This window comes from Quercus lobata, chromosome 7, assembly GCF_001633185.2.
Source record: "Quercus lobata isolate SW786 chromosome 7, ValleyOak3.0 Primary Assembly, whole genome shotgun sequence".
NCBI classification, from domain to species: Eukaryota; Viridiplantae; Streptophyta; class Magnoliopsida; order Fagales; family Fagaceae; genus Quercus; species Quercus lobata.
The window spans coordinates 4,004,335-4,024,721 of NC_044910.1; the positions used below are offsets into that span (position 1 = coordinate 4,004,335).

Below are 20,387 nucleotides of genomic sequence, written 5' to 3' on the forward strand. Positions count from 1 at the left end.
GACAAGGATCGGGATTTAAGTTTCCAAAAGAAAGCTTCACATGCATATACATTTAAATTAGGCTATAGTAGAAATTCTATATTGTAAAAAATAATAATAATAATAAATAAATAAATAAATAAATAAAACCCTTGAAAGAGAAGAGGGCTAGAGATTTGGGTGCTATAATTTAGTTTGAATACTTGAAATTTTAATTTTGTCTATTAAAAAGCTAGCGAATTATTCAATTTTAACCATTACATGAAGTTAGAAAAATGAGAAGTTAAAATCAGTTTGACGGGCTGAATAGTCATGCGTTGTATAATGAATAGTTATGTTTTGTAATTTGGAACTATAACATTTGCATTTAAGACAAATGAATAGTAACAATTGAATAGTAGTGAAGCACATTCACAGGTTTTTCCATTATCTATATTTAATTATTTTATAAAAAATAAAGAGAAGTCGTAAAGAAAAAAAAGAAAAAGCAAGAATATGACATGAAAGATGAGATGGCTCAATAAGAGCGTAACAACATCAAAAACTTCACTTTGATTTTAGATATTAAATATTAATATAGATATTGTTGATTATAAATAATAATATTACACAATTAACATTCACTCTTTTTCTGTCAAAAATGAAGCACACCGATAACCCCAACTCTTCTTCCTCCATAATAAGCGTTGGCCGAAGGGTTGAGACGCAGTGCGAAGGCAAAAAATTTCGTAGTGAGTTGTGTATATGAACATTCCCAGTGTATCAGGACCAAAACTCCTTCCTCCATTATTCCCTTTAGACCCTTTACATTATATAGAATCCTCGAGCTCAAAACTGCAATATCGATGCAATAAAATTATTTATAGACCAATGGGCAGGGTCATTTCCAACAGAATGCATTATTTGACTGTTAATTACCTGACTAGATCAGTACCCAGACACTTCCACAGATCCTTCGTGAAACTTGGAGTCATAAGCTGCCATGACCCGGCTACTAAATATATATATGACTGTTACCAGTTAAATCTCACCATCGAAAATTTGAATTTCCATGTGTCTTCCAAGTCTCCCGCCAGTATCGTCTGTTGGAATTTCTTTCAAATTGAGAGCTGTAAGCATCTGAAGATCTTCTATAACTGCTGCTTACATGGCATTCTTTTGGGGTTTTTCTCATTTCCTCTTCAAGATCATATTGTGAGCGCTGTTCACAGAATGGTTGATCAAAAGGAAGTACTACATTTTTCAACACAAATATAGAAAAGAAGGAATCCATGCAAAAACCAGGGATGGCTATTTTCTGTTGGTAGGTCAGTAAGTATTACAAGCCTTTCCTAATGCAAAAATCATTTTTTCTAATTGAGGTTTAAGCAGTCAGATTAACACCTTTCCTTCACATGGAACATGAATGACAGACATACACCCCCCACATCAAGCAAAACATGAACAAAGGTTGCAATAGCAGAAATAAGTGGTGCAAATATAAGTAATGCTGCAAAAATGGTGCAATCATGCATAAATATTTCTCAAGTTACTCTCATTATGTGGGTGGCAAACCTTAGTGGAATCTGATAGCACTGCATATGCCTCTCCAATCATTTTAAAAAGCCTATCAGCATCCTTGTGAACCTCCTGGGAGATTTCCTTCCAGAGTCGCCCCTCATCTCCACTTTCACTTCTTGCCAAGAACTGACCAGCCTAAAGCCCACCAAAAGAAAAAACAAAACAAAGATAAGAAGAAACCCCCCTACAATGAGTAACAAGTCTGGAATTCACATAATAAATATTCTAAAAAGAAGGGTACGAACTACAAAAAGCTTTAAACCTTGTCTGGATGATGTCTGAGAGCTGCCTTACGGTATGCCTTCTTGATATCAGATGCTGTGTCAGATGGTTTGATTCCCCTGGAATTTGAGATTTAAAGTAGTGAGTATAACATGGAAGTTTCAAATAAGCAGAAACTAGGCAGAAGCCACAGACAAAAAGCTTCAATAACTTTGAATTCACAATGCCCTGTATCCTGTTTATTACATATAGCAATCATTGTGAGCGCTACTTTCACCGTAGAACTTCATAGATAACCCAGAGAAATTTGGGTAAAATGCAACATTCCTGTTGCATGATAATTCAAAATGAACTCATTTGCTCATGTGACCATAACCCCCCACCCCCTTTTTTCTTTTTAAACAGGAAACAACCAGAAAACATGTTTTCAGATACCATCATTTAGAATTCATTTGGACTGAATAATAACTATGGGCTTCAACACAAAATATATAAGGCAGTCTAGCAATACTAGTTTGGAAGGCTGCGATTGAGATTTAATAACTTACAAAATCTTGTAAAAATCCAAAGGAATTCCGTTTTTAGCTTCTTCTTCCATTGAAGGCAGCTGGCGTCGAGCTTGCCTTAACTCTTTCACACTGGATGGTGTGCCAGACTGTTTGACTTTTTCACCAGATTCATTTTCAAGAATGGATACAAGTCTCTGAAGGTCACTAGCAGCCTGTCCATAATCTCTGATCATCTCATGTAGGGTGGCCCTTCTAGAAACAGCCTGTAGAAGGGCAGGATCTCAGTCACTGAAATACTATAAAGGAACTAATTTATGTACAAAACTATTCTGCAATAAAATTGCTGATTAAATTTTAAAATAAACTGAATAATAATGGCGGATTATTATGATTGAGTACGACAGTAGGACTACTTAGAAAAGAATATTATTGACATTCTATACTGGAAGGGTAAAAAAGAATCAGCTAAGTAAAAGAGAAGCATGAATTCTCAAATTAATAAAAAAAACTCTGCATAAGTCAGGACTGATTACCCACAATCTACTTAATAGGTAAAAATAAAAGCACCAAACATATCATACAAGTTTGAAACAGCATTTTCCTATGTTCTTTTCCTGTTTTCCACTCTCATTACTAACAAGCCTTCATGTTTCATTGCAAAAAAAAAAAAAATCAGAAGACATCAAGAAAAGTCAAACCTTGTAAAGCATTACACACCAAGTACTATATCGTGTAGAAAATTTAACTAGAAGGCATCAAGTCATAACCATTCTAAACAGGCTGAAACATGAAGATAGGACAGGAGTGTCAGACTTTATATATGAATGTGCCAATCACGGAACGGATCATGGACCATTTTTAAAATCAAATCACACATTGTTGATTAACCTCGATTAAATTACCTTCTGCATATCAATCAGAAGATCATATCTAAGCTAAGACATCAATATAGTAGCAGATCAAAATTGCAAAACAAACTTCTCTCCTAAAAAAGAGACAAATGACTACGGTGAAATATCATCTAAATTGCTAAAGTTTACAAAGTGCCATCACAATTTAATGGATCAGTACCTACAGCTCATATTACTAACCAGTAATCCGAAGAGAAAAAATATTCAAAATAAACAAAGTGCTTTTAGTCACAATTTAGCGTAATCTTTAATGGCCAACAAAATAAAAAAGATGCATCCATGGATTCCTTTCACATCACTACACAGTATCTTAAACAATAAATAAAAAATGACACTAAGTCCGCACTCAAAGGCATACCTTAGCATAATTTCTATCAAGGGCTATGGACAGACTGCAATCTGCAATAGCATCAGCAATTTGGCCCAAAGCTTGGTATGCTGCACCACGATTGCAAAGACAGATTGCTGCAAAAGGACGTGATTCAACATTGCTAGATAAAGCAACAGTATAGTGCTCTATTGCGTCAGTATACTTCCCTGATCGAAATGCTTCATTCCCTGCATTCTGTTGTTTACAAGAATGGTAAAATAAATTAATAAAATCAATAGGAAGAATGCAGATCCTTAAAGAATTTATTAATATGATAGTAAGATTCATGTGCCAACAAAATGGTTGAGCAAGTCAGGAGTTGCATCTTACAAAAAGTAACATACCAATCCATTCACTCCCATACATATTTATAAATTTCTTTCTTTATTTACTTGGATGTGTTATATCCATAACAACCAGTTCCTCAATCAATTTCATCAAAACATGGTAATTGTGAAAATTCCATCTTTCATAATTGATATAGCAACAATTATGCAACACAAGATACAGATGAAAAAGTACGAAATTCAAATTACAGGAATTCAGATTCCAAGCCAGAAATTGAACTTATAGAGAAAAATGAGATACCTTAAGGCGTAAAAGTTCACGTATAGTGACAGCTAATGAAATTGACAATTCCAAATTCTTGAATCCATACCTACATAGTTGAAATTAGCATCAGAAACCTCCATAAAGGGAGTAAAAGTAAGAAACGTCCTGATTAAAATTGGCATATGGAAAAATAAACTCTGCTTCATAAAGATTGTGTAGTACTTGTCTTTAATAGATCCCACTTTTTCCAGCTTCTGAAGCAAATCAAGAGCTGCCTCAAGCCTTCCCAAATGAAAGTAGCACCTGGATATCAAGCACCACCTCCACAGCCTAACAGATGAGTAACTTTCACATTCAGAACCATCCATATTTGCTCCAGTGCTCAATGATGCAAAGTTCTTTTCAGCAAAATAAAGGCTCTGCTCACACTGCTGAATTGCTTCATCATACCTCCGCAACTGCAAAATGCCACAAAATAGTATATTCAGTTATTCACAGCTGAGACCAATACTTCGGGCTTAAAAAAGACAGACTTACACAAAGAGCAGTTGTCAACTATCCTACATTGAATGACTGTAACTTAAAAACAATGATAAATGAGTGGACAAGTAAGTTGAGTAATTACAGACCATCAAAAGGGCCTCTGCTTTCATTTCAAGTAATTTTTCTGAGTATGAACTTATTGACAAAGCATTATCAATAATTTCTAGAGCACTAAGAGTGGCATCAGAAGTTCTCTGTTCCATAAGTTTGGCAGAATGATTTGTACTCTCAGCCACTTTCTGCTAGTAACAAAGAAGCACATGGTTAGTATTTTATTGAAACATTAGGCACAGAAACACAGAAACATTCCTATGCAGAAGAAAAACAGACATATCAGTAACACAATATGATTGCCCAAGAGATCAATAAGTTCAAAGAGGAAGCATAACTGCATATTAACATAACCAATTAGGTACCAAGAGCGTAGCTTTAAAATTTACAACTGTATCTTATATAAATCATGAATACTTGAGAAACATATAGGTTTCATACTCGTACAAAAATACTTGAAACAATATACATCATCTATTATAACTCTGGAGAACAGTAGGTCACCGAACATTTTGAAAGGTTATTTTTAATTGCACTTTTCATTTTCCTATATATATTATATTCAACATTTTGTTTTCATTCATTCTTTCAACTGGTGAACTTAAAAATCCACATGATGCTCTTGGGCATACATCCTACCTTTTCCAGTCAGGCTTGGGGAGAGGCGTGAAGAATAAGTGCAGGATGGCCATTATTATCTTGATCAGGATTCTGTTATTGCTCTTTATTCAAAAAAAATTTAAATCATTCTCAATTTCATCTCCTGCCAATGAATTCTAGCTAAAACGCTCAGATGGCACCTATTCCCCTTGTAAGAAGAACATGGAGAATGAGATTGTGAATTCAAGGCCCACCGGATGCATGTGTAACTTAGCAATCCAAAAAAAGATTATACCTAGAGCACAAAGCTTACAATTTTGCAAGGTTTGGGAGAGGTGATTGGAGATTGTCTTCACCCCCCCCCCCCCCACAACCCCCTTTTTGCAGAGAGTTGATTCTTGGGCTTGAACCCATGACTTGTCACTTCGGGTGGAAGGCACTTGCCATCGTACTAGAGGGACTTCCGTAACTTACCAATCCCAACCAAAAAGGAAAAGATAATCTCAACTTCATTTCCCTTCTCTCCAATCCTTAAAGCTGTTAAAACTATCGTTCAGCTTTGTGTCTAAGAACAAGCTTGAGGCTCTACATTATGCACTAAAAATTTCTCTTCCTTCTATTATCCATTGCTCAATTCAAAATTGAAGAATGTCCATTGGCAATACATGATAATTGGGGTTATCTGCAACACATATCTGTCTAAAGGTATACTTACATTGTTATTTCTTAAAGTGCTCATTCCAGAGTGACATTTTCTTTTCCTAAAAACTGATCTCAATTTAAAATATATCTTCAACATAACCTTAAAATCTGGATCTTGGATCAATTCCATATCATGTAATATGCTGCTAAAAAACTGACAAAAATTGGTAATTAACACATTGGTATGACAAATATTACTGGTGGATCAAAAAAATTTATCTAAAGTAGGTCACAAATAAGTATTTAGTGATTGTTACTTGCCAAAGAATACATATACATGATATACTCTTGCTTAACAAGGCCTTACCTTATCACTTTTAACTCATTGAACAATTCAAGCTCTTACTTAGAAGCTACATAGGTTGAGATATCTGATGTATGTTTCTAGAAAGTCTTGTCTCTACTGCTCCTAGGCATGATAATAAACTACTTAGCCCTTTAGAGTGAATGCCATGGCAGGTGGGGCCAATTGCCCATAGATTATTTACTGGTTATAGGTGCATCCAAAGGGCTCTTCTTTAGAAAGGTTCCCTGAGTTATCCAAGAGAAAAACAATGTCTTGTCTCTAGGCTTTAAAGAAATCATGAAGTTTCTGGATATCCTGCTGCTAATTTGATATAAGACAAATAGCATAAAAAATTTACTTAGAATACCACCCACTTGTGAGCAGTACTTATGATGTAAAAAAAAAATAGTATATAAGGTCAATATTCCAAATCTGAGAATACTGAGACATCATACTAATTCAAGATAATGTTTGTGATATGTAATATGGAAACCATGGAATTTCGTGCTTCTACTCGTACACAAAATCTTCCGGGATTATTGGGAAAAAAGTAAAATACCAGTAATATTATGTTCAAAATATTAACAAAATGAAGTCAACAAGCAAATTAAAACAATGACTAATATTGATCTGCAGAAAATAGTAAAAGAGCAAGGTTGTCCAACATCCACATTCCATTTTCAGCCCAATGACGTAGCATAAACTCTCAATACTAAGTGACACCATCAGATACTTTAATTTTGGGGAAATCTCCAAAATGAAATGATTTAATTATTTTTTTTGTTTGTTAAGTTGCATACACCACAAAAGTGGGAGCTTTGTGCACTTGGTACGACCTTCTTAAGTTGCATGCACACTTAGCAGGTCTTAATCCCACGGCCACACCCTCCACCCCATTCTTAGGGGAGGAGGAACTGCCATTTGAGCTATAGCTTATTAGCAATTCAAATGTAATTATTGATGTACATATTACATAGACCCTTTCTGAATCAACATAATGATAACATGATCACATCGGCACTACCAATATAACAGAAAAGAAATTCAGTACCTGAGCCTTCTGAAGGCCTTCAGCAGCCTCTATTATGAGTTTCCGATCCAAGCATATAACACCGCCTGATTCCAGGCACTTATTGAAACACTGAATTGCATCGTCCAGTTCCCCAAGCACAAGGTGACAACTACGGGAGAAAAATATTTATTATATGCAATGTCTTTGTATAAAATGAAGAAAGCATTACAAAATCCAGCACTTATGTATATCCTTCTAAAATTATGTAATTGGCCATATTTACATTATGGTAGTTTCATTAGTGAAGATTATAGACATGTAATCTATTTCTAAATGATTCAAATAAGATCCAAATGATGACTAATATCCCAAATTGTAAGAAGCAACCACCTAAATCATTACAAGACTCACATTACCCCACCATCCATTTTGGTATAGCATATCATTTAATTGGAAGAAATTATTTTTCCTATAAATAATATGTGCACTTTTTTGAATAAATCCAGATTCCAGAGCCAGATAAAATCATTTTGTACTCATTATTTGAAATCATACAAATGACAGTCTTACTTTGCAGCTCTCATTTGAGCTTTCAAAAAGTTGGGATCTAGTGCAGTAGCCATCATAGAGTCCCCTAAAGCTTCCCTTATTCTTCCGAGACACCTCCGTGTAGCTGCACGGTTGCTATAGCACAGAAGAAGAGGCTTAAGGCAGCATCCCGATCTTTCACTAGAAGGGACAGAAATTATTCCCTGTGTGTATAAATCCTCAGCTTTAGACAGCTCCCCATTTGCATAAGCTTTGTTTCCCCTGATGTAAATTGAATAATAATACACATGAATAATGAATACATATTCTCACAGATGAAGTGAAATTAATGTAGATCAAAGCAGCATAACCAATAATCAAGAAATCTGATCAGAAAAATATTCAAAGACTGTTAGGTCATTATGATGAAAAGACTGGTAAGTTATTATGATGCAATAAGCACCTGAGTCGCAACTTCTCACAGGCTTCTTGAATGGCAGCAGAGTAAGAAATATGCCCTTGCTTGACTTGTTCATGCACTTCAGATTTATGCTCTTTGTCAAAAAGTGAAGATGGGTTGGTATGGGGTGACAATTGGGCAGCAGATGACCGAGTATCAAGAGATGAATCACGACCAACTTTTGCTCTACTTTTCTTTTTATATGAACGTTTCATTGTGGTTGCAGGTAAACTACCTTGTGCAGATGATGGCGCAGAAAATGTAAAACATCTCTCCTTTGTATCTTCCAAACTTGAACCAAAATAAAATGGTGTTTTACAATTGTTTTCTTGCCTCTCCGTATTTAAGCTGAAATCAGTTCTAGTATCTGTAGATGCAACACCAGCACTACTGCTGCTGCAGAATTGCTCAGTTTTAGAACTAGAGAAGGTTGTTTCAGCTCCAGAAAAGAATCCTTTTGAAGAGCAATCACTACCAAAACAACTTCCATTGCGACAACAAAAGTTCTCATTCAGCTCTCTACATCTCTGCTCCCTTTTATTAATATCAACCCCTGCAGCATTAGCCAAATTTTCATCTTTAGGGACATTATGAACTTCTGAATGCACGTCTGAGGGTTCAAAATTATTATCTGGATGGGAGAACTCTTGTGAAGTCACAGAAGCTTCTCTTGAACATGGATTAGCTGCTGTGGTCTCCTGATAGGGAGAAAAATCCATGGGTGAGTAACATCCAGGTGTGCCTGGGTTTTCTTGGGAACTGCTTTCCTTTGCTACATTATCTTGTTCTTGCCCCAGCTTTTGCTTACTTAGGGAAGGTGGCTTTGGTTTTCCCCTCTTTTTCTTTGATCTTTTGTCCTTAACAGACCTATTCTTTACCGAGAATTCCGAATTTTTATTTATTTCAGGAAACAAATTCTCTTTAAAGCAAGAAGGATCCCATTCTGGTGTGCTGAAGGCCGTAAATGAAACCCCTGATCCATCTGGATTGCTTGTAGAACAATCTCCATCCTTATTTTCATGTGCACCTGTGAAATGTATTGCAGAAGCACTTATATTTGGTTTTAAGTCAAGACCAATCGATGAGAATGAAGATGGTGGCACAGATGCATTCAGTAGTGTATCATCATTTACTTGACCTTGAGGAAAATGGCCCACATTAAAATCCTTACCGACTTCTGGCGGAGCAGTAAATAGTTCAGAACTAGAAATTCCAATAGAAGCACAAGTTGCCGAACTTTGGTTCAAAGAGTCAGAAGCCTTTTTGCTGCTTCTAAACACAAATGCAGCCCCAGGATTGGCACATGAATTCTTGTCTGCATCTTCAGTCTTGTCAGCACCATCAACATTCTCAGAATCATCAATTTTCATTTTCCTCATTTCATCTGGGAGTTTAAATAAGGGACTTGTGCTAGAAGCTTTTGCTACATTACTACTACTTTCGAATGCAGTTTTTCCCTTACCTTCGACATCAGAACCCAAATCACTGATTTGAGTTGTAGTGCTTCCACAGTTTCCAAAACTTTTACCGCTTAACTTTATCTCACCCGGGGACTTACCTGCCATGCATTCATCAAGGCTGGAATTTTTCTTACCATCACTTCCAAATGCAAAAGCTCCCATATCACAATTGTCATTCAAGCTCCTATTACCATTGATATTGAAGTTAATAGCAGTAGCTTTCACACTAGAAGACTCTGTTCCACTCACCGCTTTCATCATCTCCTCAATATCAGAAACCAAATTCCCAAAATCTTCACTAGATTCTCTCTTTGGCAAGTTCTTTGACACCGAATTAAACCAGCTAGAGTCGAACACAGAATCCTGATCATCATTCTTCCCAAGCTCCACTACATTCCCAGTTTTCAACATATCATTAATTTCACAATCTAATGTACTCACCTTCTTACCAAATTCTCTTTTTTCTGATATTGAAGCTGACCCTAAATCGCTCTTATCAGCACATCTCTCTGTCACTAATTTAGCTTCCAAATTCACTTCTGACTTTTCCCTACGCTCACCACACTCTCCCTTCTCTGAATTCAAATCTGACGGACGATCACTTTGACTATCACCAAACACATTATTCACATTACCATGCTTTCTACATTCAGTTTTTGTCATTAACTTCACTCCCCCACTACCCTCAGAGCACAATTTATCTCCACATTCACCATTTTCTCTCCTTCCTTTGTTCAAATTCAAACCCAAATCGCTCCAATCAGCTTGAAACACAAAACCACCATCACTAAGCTTCCCATCCTCCAATCCAGACCTTGCTTCCACCTTCCCAGCATCACCCAAATCCGATTTTCCCGCCTTTTCACCATTCACTCTCATTTCCTCACTCGAATTCGATTCAATCCCACTCTGCTTAGCACTAAACACAAAACCCACATTCCCCACACTCTCACCCAAACCCAAATTCGTATCCAAACCATTTAAATTACCATTACCATAACCATCAGCACCAAACACAAAACCCTTACTCTCAAAATTCACACACTTAGCATCACCATTCAATAATCCAAAACCATTACTACTACCACTACCACTACTACTTACCGTATTCGACGCGGAATCCGATCGAAACGGGTTGAAACCCGGCCCGGCATCGCTCGCCGCGACCGACTTCGACCTCGGTTGCTGCCTCCTCAGCTTGACCAGCCTCGGCCGAGCCCTAGAGCCCGCCCGGGCGACATTCGAAGAAGCCGCCGCCGCCGCCGCGGCACCTTCGAAGCTGGAAGAGTTGGAGCTGGGAATCCGATTATCCGAGAAATCGGCGGAGGGAATCGCGCCGAAACTGAAAGAAAAATCGGAATTAGGGTTCTGAGACTGCGTGGAGTCCATCGGAGACCGTACGTCCATTGCCGCCGCCGCTGCCGGCGGCATTTCCGTCGGAGATTAGGGTTTAGATTTAGGGTTTTCTTAGTAAATATAGGAGTATATATTTTTGGCTTTGGTTTTGGTTTTGGGTTTTGGAAGTAAATAACAGAAAGAGAGAGAGAGAGAGAGAGAGAGTGTGAACGTTGGGAATAGAAGTAGAAAAGAAAAGAAGAGAAGTGAAGAGATTTGATTTGATTTGATAGCGATTTTATTGTAGTTGTTTGTGGGTTTTTGGTTTGGTTTTGTGACTTTTTGTGTTACCTTTGTTTTTTTTTTGTTTTTGTTTGTTTTGGTTCGTTTAACTCGTGGAGGGTTTGCAACAGGAGGAGGAGAAGGCAAGGAAACATATGGGGAATATACTCCACTGATTCCTATTAAAAATTAAAAAAAAACGTTATTTCCTTGAGCTTAGGAAGTGTTTGGTACATGTATTTAAAAATATGTATTTTATTATTTGAAAATATGTGTGAAAATATATATGGGTAAAAAAATGTATAGAAATACGTGTAATGTTGTTTAAAAACTAAAAAATATGTGTTTGAATGGATGTACCAAACACCCCCTTAATTTCTTGGAAAATTGTCTTCAAAAAAAAAAATTCTTGGAAAATTCTTAGTTTACTTTGTTAAAATTTACTCCTACATAGTAGATTAAATAATGCGTATAATATATATTTATTTATTTATTTATTTTATAATATAAATTTATAATTATCCTTTGTAAAAAAAAAAACTTATTATCACCGGATTCTTTTTAGTAATTATTAAAAGATATAATTGTTGATAACTTTTATGTTAAATCTATAACAAAAAGTTAAAAATTAAATTATTTTGTAAAAAAACAGAGACAAAAGGCAAAAACCAAAGCTTTTTTCAACAATTTCCAAAGACACACTTAGGGTTGTCCAAATCTGGCCGAACTTGATAGAAAAGTTTAACCTGCAACCATAAGATTCGAAGACCAACTAATTTAATCACCATGGCAGTTGATGATGGTTCTATGAGATGAAGGTTCAACAAAGTTGATTCAAGTCTTGGTTTCGGCTTCTCTTAACCCATTGGAATCGATAATATGACCAATGCCCCTCTCATCCACCCTTCACCAACAAGTTCTTCATCCATATCTAGCGGAGTTCTCGAGATCTCCAACTAAATCTGGTAAATATCTCGAGTTCTCTAACAAGATCAAGTGAAAATCTCCTCTCCCTATCGTTTTACTGACTTCGATCGACATCCAACCACCTCTCGTTAAGATTCAAACCGTCTAAACTATCGTTCCTTCTAGAGTTCCAAGTCAACGGTGGGTTCCATTCTTCCCTACCCAAAATAATTGGGTCAAGTTCAGGTTTAGCACAAACCTAACCCAAACTGACCTGTGGACATCTTTACACACACCAAGTAGTAGATATTTTAGTGAAGTCAATAAATTACTTCAAAATTGGACTAGATTCATTTCCCTAAAACAAATTTAGTTTATAAATTTGGTTTGTTTAAAACTTTAAATTTTAAAATGCTTTATTATTTAATCCAAAACACGAATTTTAAAAATTTTATTGTGTTTATGCTAATTTTTTTTTACCAAAAATCAGTTTTAAAATTTAGTATTTTCACCTTCAAATTCATACAAAAAAAAAAAAAAAAAAAAGAAGAAGAAGAAGAAGAAGAAGAAGAAGAAGATAAGTTTGATATAAACTAAGATAAATATAATTTCAAAATAATTCTATTTTTTGTTCAACCTATATTAAAAGTGAATCAATTTTATGGTTTGCCTAACGCTTTTTTGGATACCGCGTTTTGTAGAGGAGTTTAAGTAATGTTGTTTGTAGTTTTTTGAAATACGTGTGGGTGAAAAAATGTGTGAAAAAGTGTGTAATATTGTTTAAAAACTGAAAATATGTTATTTAACTATTATACCAAACAGGGCCAAAGTTTTGTTTTTTTTAATGAATGTAAACCAAAAATAAAACTTTTTATGACAACTGAAAATGAACATTTTTGTACATTCAGAGGTCTTCCATAGACGTTTTAAAAGTAGTTAAGTTCATTTTCATGTACCTCTTTTGATGTTGAAATCCTCAATGAGAGGAGTATGTATTATGGGGGAATTATTGTCATAAATCCTTACATTTTTTATAATGAACTGACTTATTACTAACCAAAAATATACAATAGTATTTAATGTAAATGCTCTAAATGATAGTGATATTTAACAATAAATCGGTCAAGAGTTCAAATCAAAATAATGATACTCACTTTCACATGACAAGGCCAACTGTGATGGAGCCATGAAGGTCGAGAATGAGATGGGGTTGATTTGATATGCAAAACCATGAATTTATCTTTAAAGGGCTAGGTAAAAAGATGATGATTAATTTTTGTTTTCTTTTTTATTTTATATAATTTATTTCTTATATGCATAGTAGTATGAAAATTACTTTATAATATTGTAATACGCAAAGTAGGTTATAAAAGTACTTTATTTATCTCATAGAAAAAAGGGCATTGAAAAGTACTTTATAACCTACCATACGTATTGCAAGAAGTACATGTATCAAATTTGAAAAACTTACCTCAATATTGACGAAATTATATATATTAATTTAACCTATCTTTATTAAACAATTGTTTTGGCACTGGTGAGATACAAAAATTAACAATAATATTAAAACTACGCATCTTTATTTAAATTTTAAGCCAAAAAATGCATAAGTACCAAACAAAACTTGTTTTTTACCTCAATAAATCTTGAGATAATTGTTTGTATCAGAAGGGTCCAAGTTAGGCCAGTCCTGTTGTAAAATTGTAGAACAAGCAGTTTGTCTTTAATTGCAAGATGGAATATATGATATGTAATACAATGAACTTACATTATATGGTATGACACACAAGTAAAGTATAAAAAACAAATATTATGTTTTCACCCCTATTTGTTACAAATTATTGTTTAGTTTAGGTTTTTTTTTTTTTTTTTTTTGATGTATTTAGATACAATTTTTCATTCTCTCAAAAAAAAGGTTCAGTGTTTTATTTTTGGGAATATTAAACCAACCTCTCTTAAAATTTCACGAAATGACATTCCCTCACCCCAAACATTTCAAAAAATGGTACTCATACGCTTATAAAGGAAACATATAAATCCATCCTCTTTCACATTGTCACTCTCATCTAATGGATGTTGGTGAATAAGTTTTAGCAAGTGTTTGGATGGTTAATTTTGAGCCAAAATTAAAGTGGGGCCCATACATTCCTTAAGGTGGGTCCATATTGGAACATAACGTCATTTACTTACTTGTTTTAAAACCATTTAAAAAGTGAATAAAAAATTGACTCTTAAAGTGCCGACTTAAACTTGATTTAAAATGATAAAATCCTTGAGTTCATGTAAGAAAGAATGTGGACATGTTAGGAGTTTATATAAATGTGGACGCGGGGTTTGTAGGGGATGTCTAGTATTAAATAATTTTTATTTTATTTCATTGTTTTTTTTTACTAAATGTTTTTTTATATTAAAAAACAGTGTGCCTGTTCATGTTGAACCTTTTATGAAATGGTGCCAGTGTGATTATAAATAGTGAGTCTTCCATTTCATTCCGTTAGTTTTTTTTTTCATGCAATTAGTTTAGAGAGAGTGAGAGAGAGAGAGAGGGTTTTTCAATGAGCAATTAGATTGTTTGTGCTTCTCTTCCTTTACTGTGCTCATTACATCTTGGAAGACAGATGCCTAAGATACTCAAAGCACCACTGAAGAAAATAATGTGAAAGAAGAAATCTATCTTAAGGAGATAATATCAAACACTAGCCTTGATTATATTTGCATTTATTATTATGAATTACTAATATATAACTCATGCATATGTACGGTACAATTAAAAACACTTGTAATTATATACATATATGAGTTAAAATTATAACAGTGTATGAGTTACACATTTTTTAAACCTTAAATATACACATGAGTTTTACTTTTCTTTTTAATATACACATGAGTTTTTTATTTTTTATTTATTTTATTGGGGTTTTTATGATTTATTTATACTAAATTCTTCATCTTTTATACAACATTGACTCACTTAGAACAAAAATTAAAAAAATTTAGATAAGGTAGGAGTATCATTTCTCAAAACATGCGAATGGAATATCATTTTGTGAAAATCTCAAGACGGAATAGTGTGATTTACCCTTTATTTTTCATAGGCACAACTTGTCAATAAGAGTATTTTATAAAAAAAAGTTTATAATCACTTAGTTACTCAATGCTTAAACTTTTTATTATTCACCAATCTTAGGTATTTCCCTTCACTCTTAAGGCTGTAAATGAACCCTGTAGGGACACGATTTGTAACGACCCATGAATGACGTTGGGCTCGCATGCAAAGGGCCCCAACAATATGATTTGTAGGGGTGGGCTTGAAAGGCATGGCCTTGGGCACAGGTGAGCGGTTTAATCGTGGTTTCTATGGAAGCTCTTATATGGGTGGGCTTGGCTTGACTAGCTAAGCCCGTCATTAGTACGGGTTGTAGGACTTAAGTCCTCGGACGGCGTCCGAGGAACCTTGTATCCCTCCTTTTTCTCCCTTTCGCCCCCCCCCCCCTCTTTCTTCTGGGGGGTTTACCCTTTTATACTAGTGTTCGTTTCCCCCTTTAGGGTCCACGTGTAAGTTTTACTTTCTGGGGTGCAGACCTGTCCTGTCAACCCTTACCTAGAGTGGTTAGGGGTCGTTGGGAAAGTTAAAGGGCATGGTTTAGAGTATGGCCTTGTCAGATACAGGGTTTTGTATTATGATGTTGGTAGATTTTCCCCTTACCTTGCCCCTACACTGAGTTTGTCCCTTTCTTCAGACATTTCGTGAGGTGCTGAGCATGAGGTCGTCCTCGGCAATGTCCTTATGCTCCTTTTGGGACTTCATTATGCGTCCTCGGTAATGGTTCTCCTCAGATTGGGCCTTGGGCCCTAATGTAGAGTGGGCCTGGGCCGCGAATTCTCTAGCCCCACAATAGCCCCTCAAAATCCTGCTGCCCGACTCTTTAGTTGGGGAGGAGGGTTTTGGTAATGTTGGGCCTACATCATAGCTTGCTCAGATTCTGTACTCTACTAATGTTTATGTTTTCCATTTACATGGGAGACGTGCCAAATTAAGAGGCATTCCTTTACCCACTCACGTGGAGTCCTTTGACACTTCAATACTCGAGGCGCACCTTCACGAGGATCTTCAGATCCTACGGTTGCGAATGGCGTTGGAAGTTGAGCCAACTCTGCCTTGTCCGTAGCATTCCTTGGAAAGTTGCACGAATTGAATGCCACCACCTTACCTTTTATATAAGTAGGATAGGAGGTTATTCTCCTTACATACAAACCCTTCGGTTCTTTTCAAAATCATACTCCTTCAGCTATAATCACAGTCTTCATATTCAGTGCTATCTGCCCTTTGTGCAATATGTCTGAGACACGGATAGGGGTAAAGGAACTACATCCGCCACAGAGGCGCCGGGTCTTTCCGAGACTCAAGGTAGTGTGGTCTGGACAGTGGAGGCACAGATTCAAGATAATCTTCCGTCTTGACAAGGGGGAAATGGTATTTCTCCCTCTTTCAGTCAAAATCCGAAGCAGGTATTGGTCGCACCAGATTCTTGGTGCGTCAGAAGTACGATTTTCCGCCATCAGCGCCGTCTGCTCTATAGCAATCGTGGTTATGTGGAGGCTCATCAACTTCCGGCTCCCTACACCTTTTCTTCCACGGTGCTGGCCTCTAGTTGGGTTCCCTGCACCTTTTCTTCAGCAGCGCTAGCCCGAAGTTGGGCTCTCTGCACCTTTTCTTCAGCGGTGCAAGCCCCAAGTTGGGCTCTTTTGCTGCCTGAGTTATAGGCATGTAAAAGTATTGAGGAATGGCTTCCTTAGACAAAATTTTGGAGCAGCAGCACATCTCTTCTTTGCACCTCTTCTTCGGCTTTTTCTTCATTCCCTTGTATCTTTTCTTTTCGCTTGTGTAGTTAGTTTCAGTATGAGCTTATTTAAGCTCTTTCGTTGTACGCTGTACTGTTTCTTTGTCTTAATAAGAAGTGGATTTGCTTACTTTCAAATGCTTTTCTTTTCTTTTCTGCAACAACTACTTTGTGTATGGATATTACATGTGTATTTTCCTTTAATGATGCTTAGAGCAGGATAAACCTTGAAACAAAATCCTACTAGTTTGAACTCATTGACATTATCAAGTATAATAGTGATAATTCCCAGTAGATTAAACTCTTGAAACTAACCGAGATAACGGCTGAGCGCTTCGTAATGCATGCGAGGCGACCGTCCGAGAACGATAAACTCTAAATAATTCATCCGAGAGGGTAGCCGAGCAGTGAGGGACTTTGACTGTGTTTTTGACAACATATGGCCCTATATCGCACCAATCCCCTTGGTATTGAGGATCCGAGGGTAGACTGGGGAATCCGTGTAGTTTAGGGATTAGCCCAACTATCAATGGGGAACTCTTCCCCGGGGTAGATTCTAAGGGCCATATAACGTCCAGGTTGTGTCCGAACCCCATATTGTCTCTTCTAGGTAGTTGGTTTCCCCAGAGGCTTGAGTCCGAGGACCATACAAGCCCTTGTTCTGTCCAAAACTTGTAGTTTTCTTCTAAGTAGTTGGTTTCCCCAGAGGCTTGAGTCCGAGGACTATACAAAGCCTTGGTTCTGTCCAAAACTTGTAGTTTTTCTTCTAAGTAGTTGGTTTCCCCAGAGGCTTGAGTCCGAGGACCATACAAGGCCTTGGTTTTGTCCAAAACTTTTAGTTTTTCTTCTAAGTAGTTGGTTTCCCCAAAGGCTTGAGTCCGAGAACCATACAAGGCCTTGGTTCTGTCCAAAACTTGTAATTTTTCTTCTAAGTAGCTGGTTTCCCCAGAGGCTTGAGTCTGAGGACCATACAAGGTCTTGGTTCTGTCCAAAACTTGTAGTTTTTCTTCTAAGTAGTTGGTTTCCCCAGAGGCTTGAGTCCGAGGACCATACAAGGCCTTGGTTCTGTCCAAAACTTGTAGTTTTTCTTCTAAGTAGTTGGTTTCCCCAGAGGCTTGAGTCCGAGGACCATACAAGGCCTTGGTTCTGTCCAAAACTTGTAGTTTTTCTTCTAAGTAGTTGGTTTCCCCAGAGGCTTGAGTCCGAGGACCATACAAGGCCTTGGTTCTGTCCAAAACTTGTAGTTTTTCTTCTAAGTAGTTGGTTTCCCCAGAGGCTTAAGTCCGAGGACCATACAAGGCCTTGGTTCTGTCCAAAACTTGTAATTTTTCTTCTAAGTAGTTGGTTTCCCCAGAGGCTTGAGTCCGAGGACCATACAAGGCCTTGGTTTTGTCCAAAACTTGTATTCGTTTATTTATTGGTTTATTTTCCAAAGGTTAGCCCCTTGATCAAGGTGGGGTGGGGGGGGGGGTTAGCTTGATGTTGGAAGCTCCTAGAATTGCCTGTGCCCTTGGCACTGCCAGGCATAGCTCCTAGTGGAAACTTATGTTGGAACAATCAACAGCACATCGCCGGAAATGGAGGCACCCTCGCAGTCCTTTGCTTGATAAAGGCTCAACTCCACCGCCACCCGAGCCAACGCGCAAGCCTTCCCCACAGACGACGCCAATTGTAGGGACACGATTTATAACGACCAATGAATGACGTTGGGTTCGCATGCAAAGGGCCCCAACAATATGATTTGTAGAGGGTGGGCTTGAAGGGCATGGCCTTGGGCACAGGTGAGTGGTTTAATCGTGGTTTCTATGGAAGTTCTTATATGGGCGGGCTTGGCTTGACTAGCTAAGCCCATCGTTGGTACGGGTTGTAGGACTTAAGTCCTTGGACGGCGTTCGAGGAACCTTGTACCTTTTTCTCTCTTTCCCCCCCCCCCCCCCTTTTTCTTCTGGGGGTTTACCCTTTTATACTAGTGTTCGTTTTCCCCTTTAGGGTCCACGTGCAAGTTTTACTTTCTGGGATGCAGACCTGTCCTGTCAACCCTTACCTAGAGTGGTTAGGGGTCGTTGGGAAAGTTAAAGGGTATGGTTTAGAGTATGGCCTTGTCAGATACAGGGTTTTGTATTATGATGTTGGCAGCTTTTTCCCTTGCCCTGCCCCTACACTAAGTTTGTCCCTTTCTTTAGGCATTTCGTGAGGTGCTGAGCATGAGGTCGTCCTCGGCAATGTCCTTATGCTCCTTTTGGGACTTCATTATGCGTCCTCGGCTTGGGCCTTGGGCCATAATGTAGAGTGGGCCTGGGCCGCGAATTCTCTGGCCCCACAAACCCTATTAACAAAAATTCAGCTTGGCTTGAGGAAAAAAAAAATATTTATGTTTATTTATTTAGAAAGCAAGTTAGGCTCAAACCTAAATTTACAATTAACCATTAAATTAGTAAAGTTTAAACCTAATAATGTATTTGTGAATAAGATTGTGTGTATGATATTCAATCTTAATATAAAAATATATTATATGTTTACATGGATAAAAGTACACTTATATAGACTTGAGATTTGATTGTGTAAGTTTGTATATAAATTTTTATTTGTAATCTATTGAATAATCTATTTCATGATAAAAATTATATATAATATTGAACAATATAAGATTGGTGAATATATATTTTTATAAATAAAATCATTTTTTTAGAAACATAAATAAAATCATTTTATCTAATTAACTCGAATAATATTATTTCAATTATAATTTAGTTATAAACTTTTTTAGGGGAATTTAGTGATAAACTATTAGCATATAATTGCAATTGTATAATAAATTGTAGCTACAGGGTTCGAAAATTTTTTTTTAATTAATTAAATATTTCACAAATAAGGTTGAAATTGTTCGACAAAAAAGAGAAAAAAAAAACTCAAAATTTGAATTTATAATCTAACTTGATAATGAACTCAATCTTGAATCATTTCCAAAATAAAATTAGATAAATAAATCTTTTTTTTAGAAGAATATAAATCAATCTTAAACTTTGAAAAAACTACTCAACACAAAAGATATACTAGTTAATTTTAATTGAGAACCTAAAATATACTAAAATCTAGGCAATTATTTATAACTAAATTTGTCTATACTTGCTTTCCAAAACAAAACAAAACAAAAAAAAAAAAAAAAAAAAAAATTGTCTATACTTGAAAACTGAAAAAGTTAAAAAAAAATAAAAATAAAAATCCTAAAAGCTTGTAAAGAAAGCAAAAAGTGGTTTATATGAGTGGAATTTCCAAAA

At 36.3% G+C, this 20,387-nt stretch overlaps 1 protein-coding gene across 1 annotated transcript; it reads right to left on the reverse strand.

Annotated features, from left to right (window-relative positions):
• Positions 1 to 487: 487 nt before the first annotated feature.
• On the reverse strand, positions 488 to 11,312 carry LOC115951342. The gene is made up of 12 exons (XM_031068554.1): positions 8,289 to 11,312; positions 7,868 to 8,107; positions 7,337 to 7,466; positions 4,733 to 4,885; positions 4,326 to 4,561; positions 4,140 to 4,209; positions 3,540 to 3,746; positions 2,310 to 2,533; positions 1,802 to 1,880; positions 1,534 to 1,674; positions 898 to 1,180; positions 488 to 813 (listed from the first exon to the last, which is right to left on the reverse strand). The coding sequence occupies exons 1-11, from the start codon at positions 11,174 to 11,176 to the stop codon at positions 1,007 to 1,009; spliced, it is 4,542 nt and encodes a 1,513-aa protein (XP_030924414.1). The 5' UTR covers positions 11,177 to 11,312; the 3' UTR covers positions 488 to 813; positions 898 to 1,006.
• Between the last annotated feature and the right edge of the window lie 9,075 nt (positions 11,313 to 20,387).

Excerpts from the sequence above, each read along its gene's own strand:
- LOC115951342 (XM_031068554.1), bottom strand. The coding sequence starts at position 11,176 with ATGCCGCCGGCAGCGGCGGCGGCAATGGACGTACGGTCTCCGATGGAC. Across the intron at positions 1,675-1,801 it reads TCAGACATCATCCAGACAAG|GCTGGTCAGTTCTTGGCAAG; the intron begins GTTTAAAGCTTT and ends GGTGGGCTTTAG. Across the intron at positions 1,181-1,533 it reads TGCTATCAGATTCCACTAAG|CGCTCACAATATGATCTTGA; the intron begins GTTTGCCACCCA and ends TTCTGTGAACAG.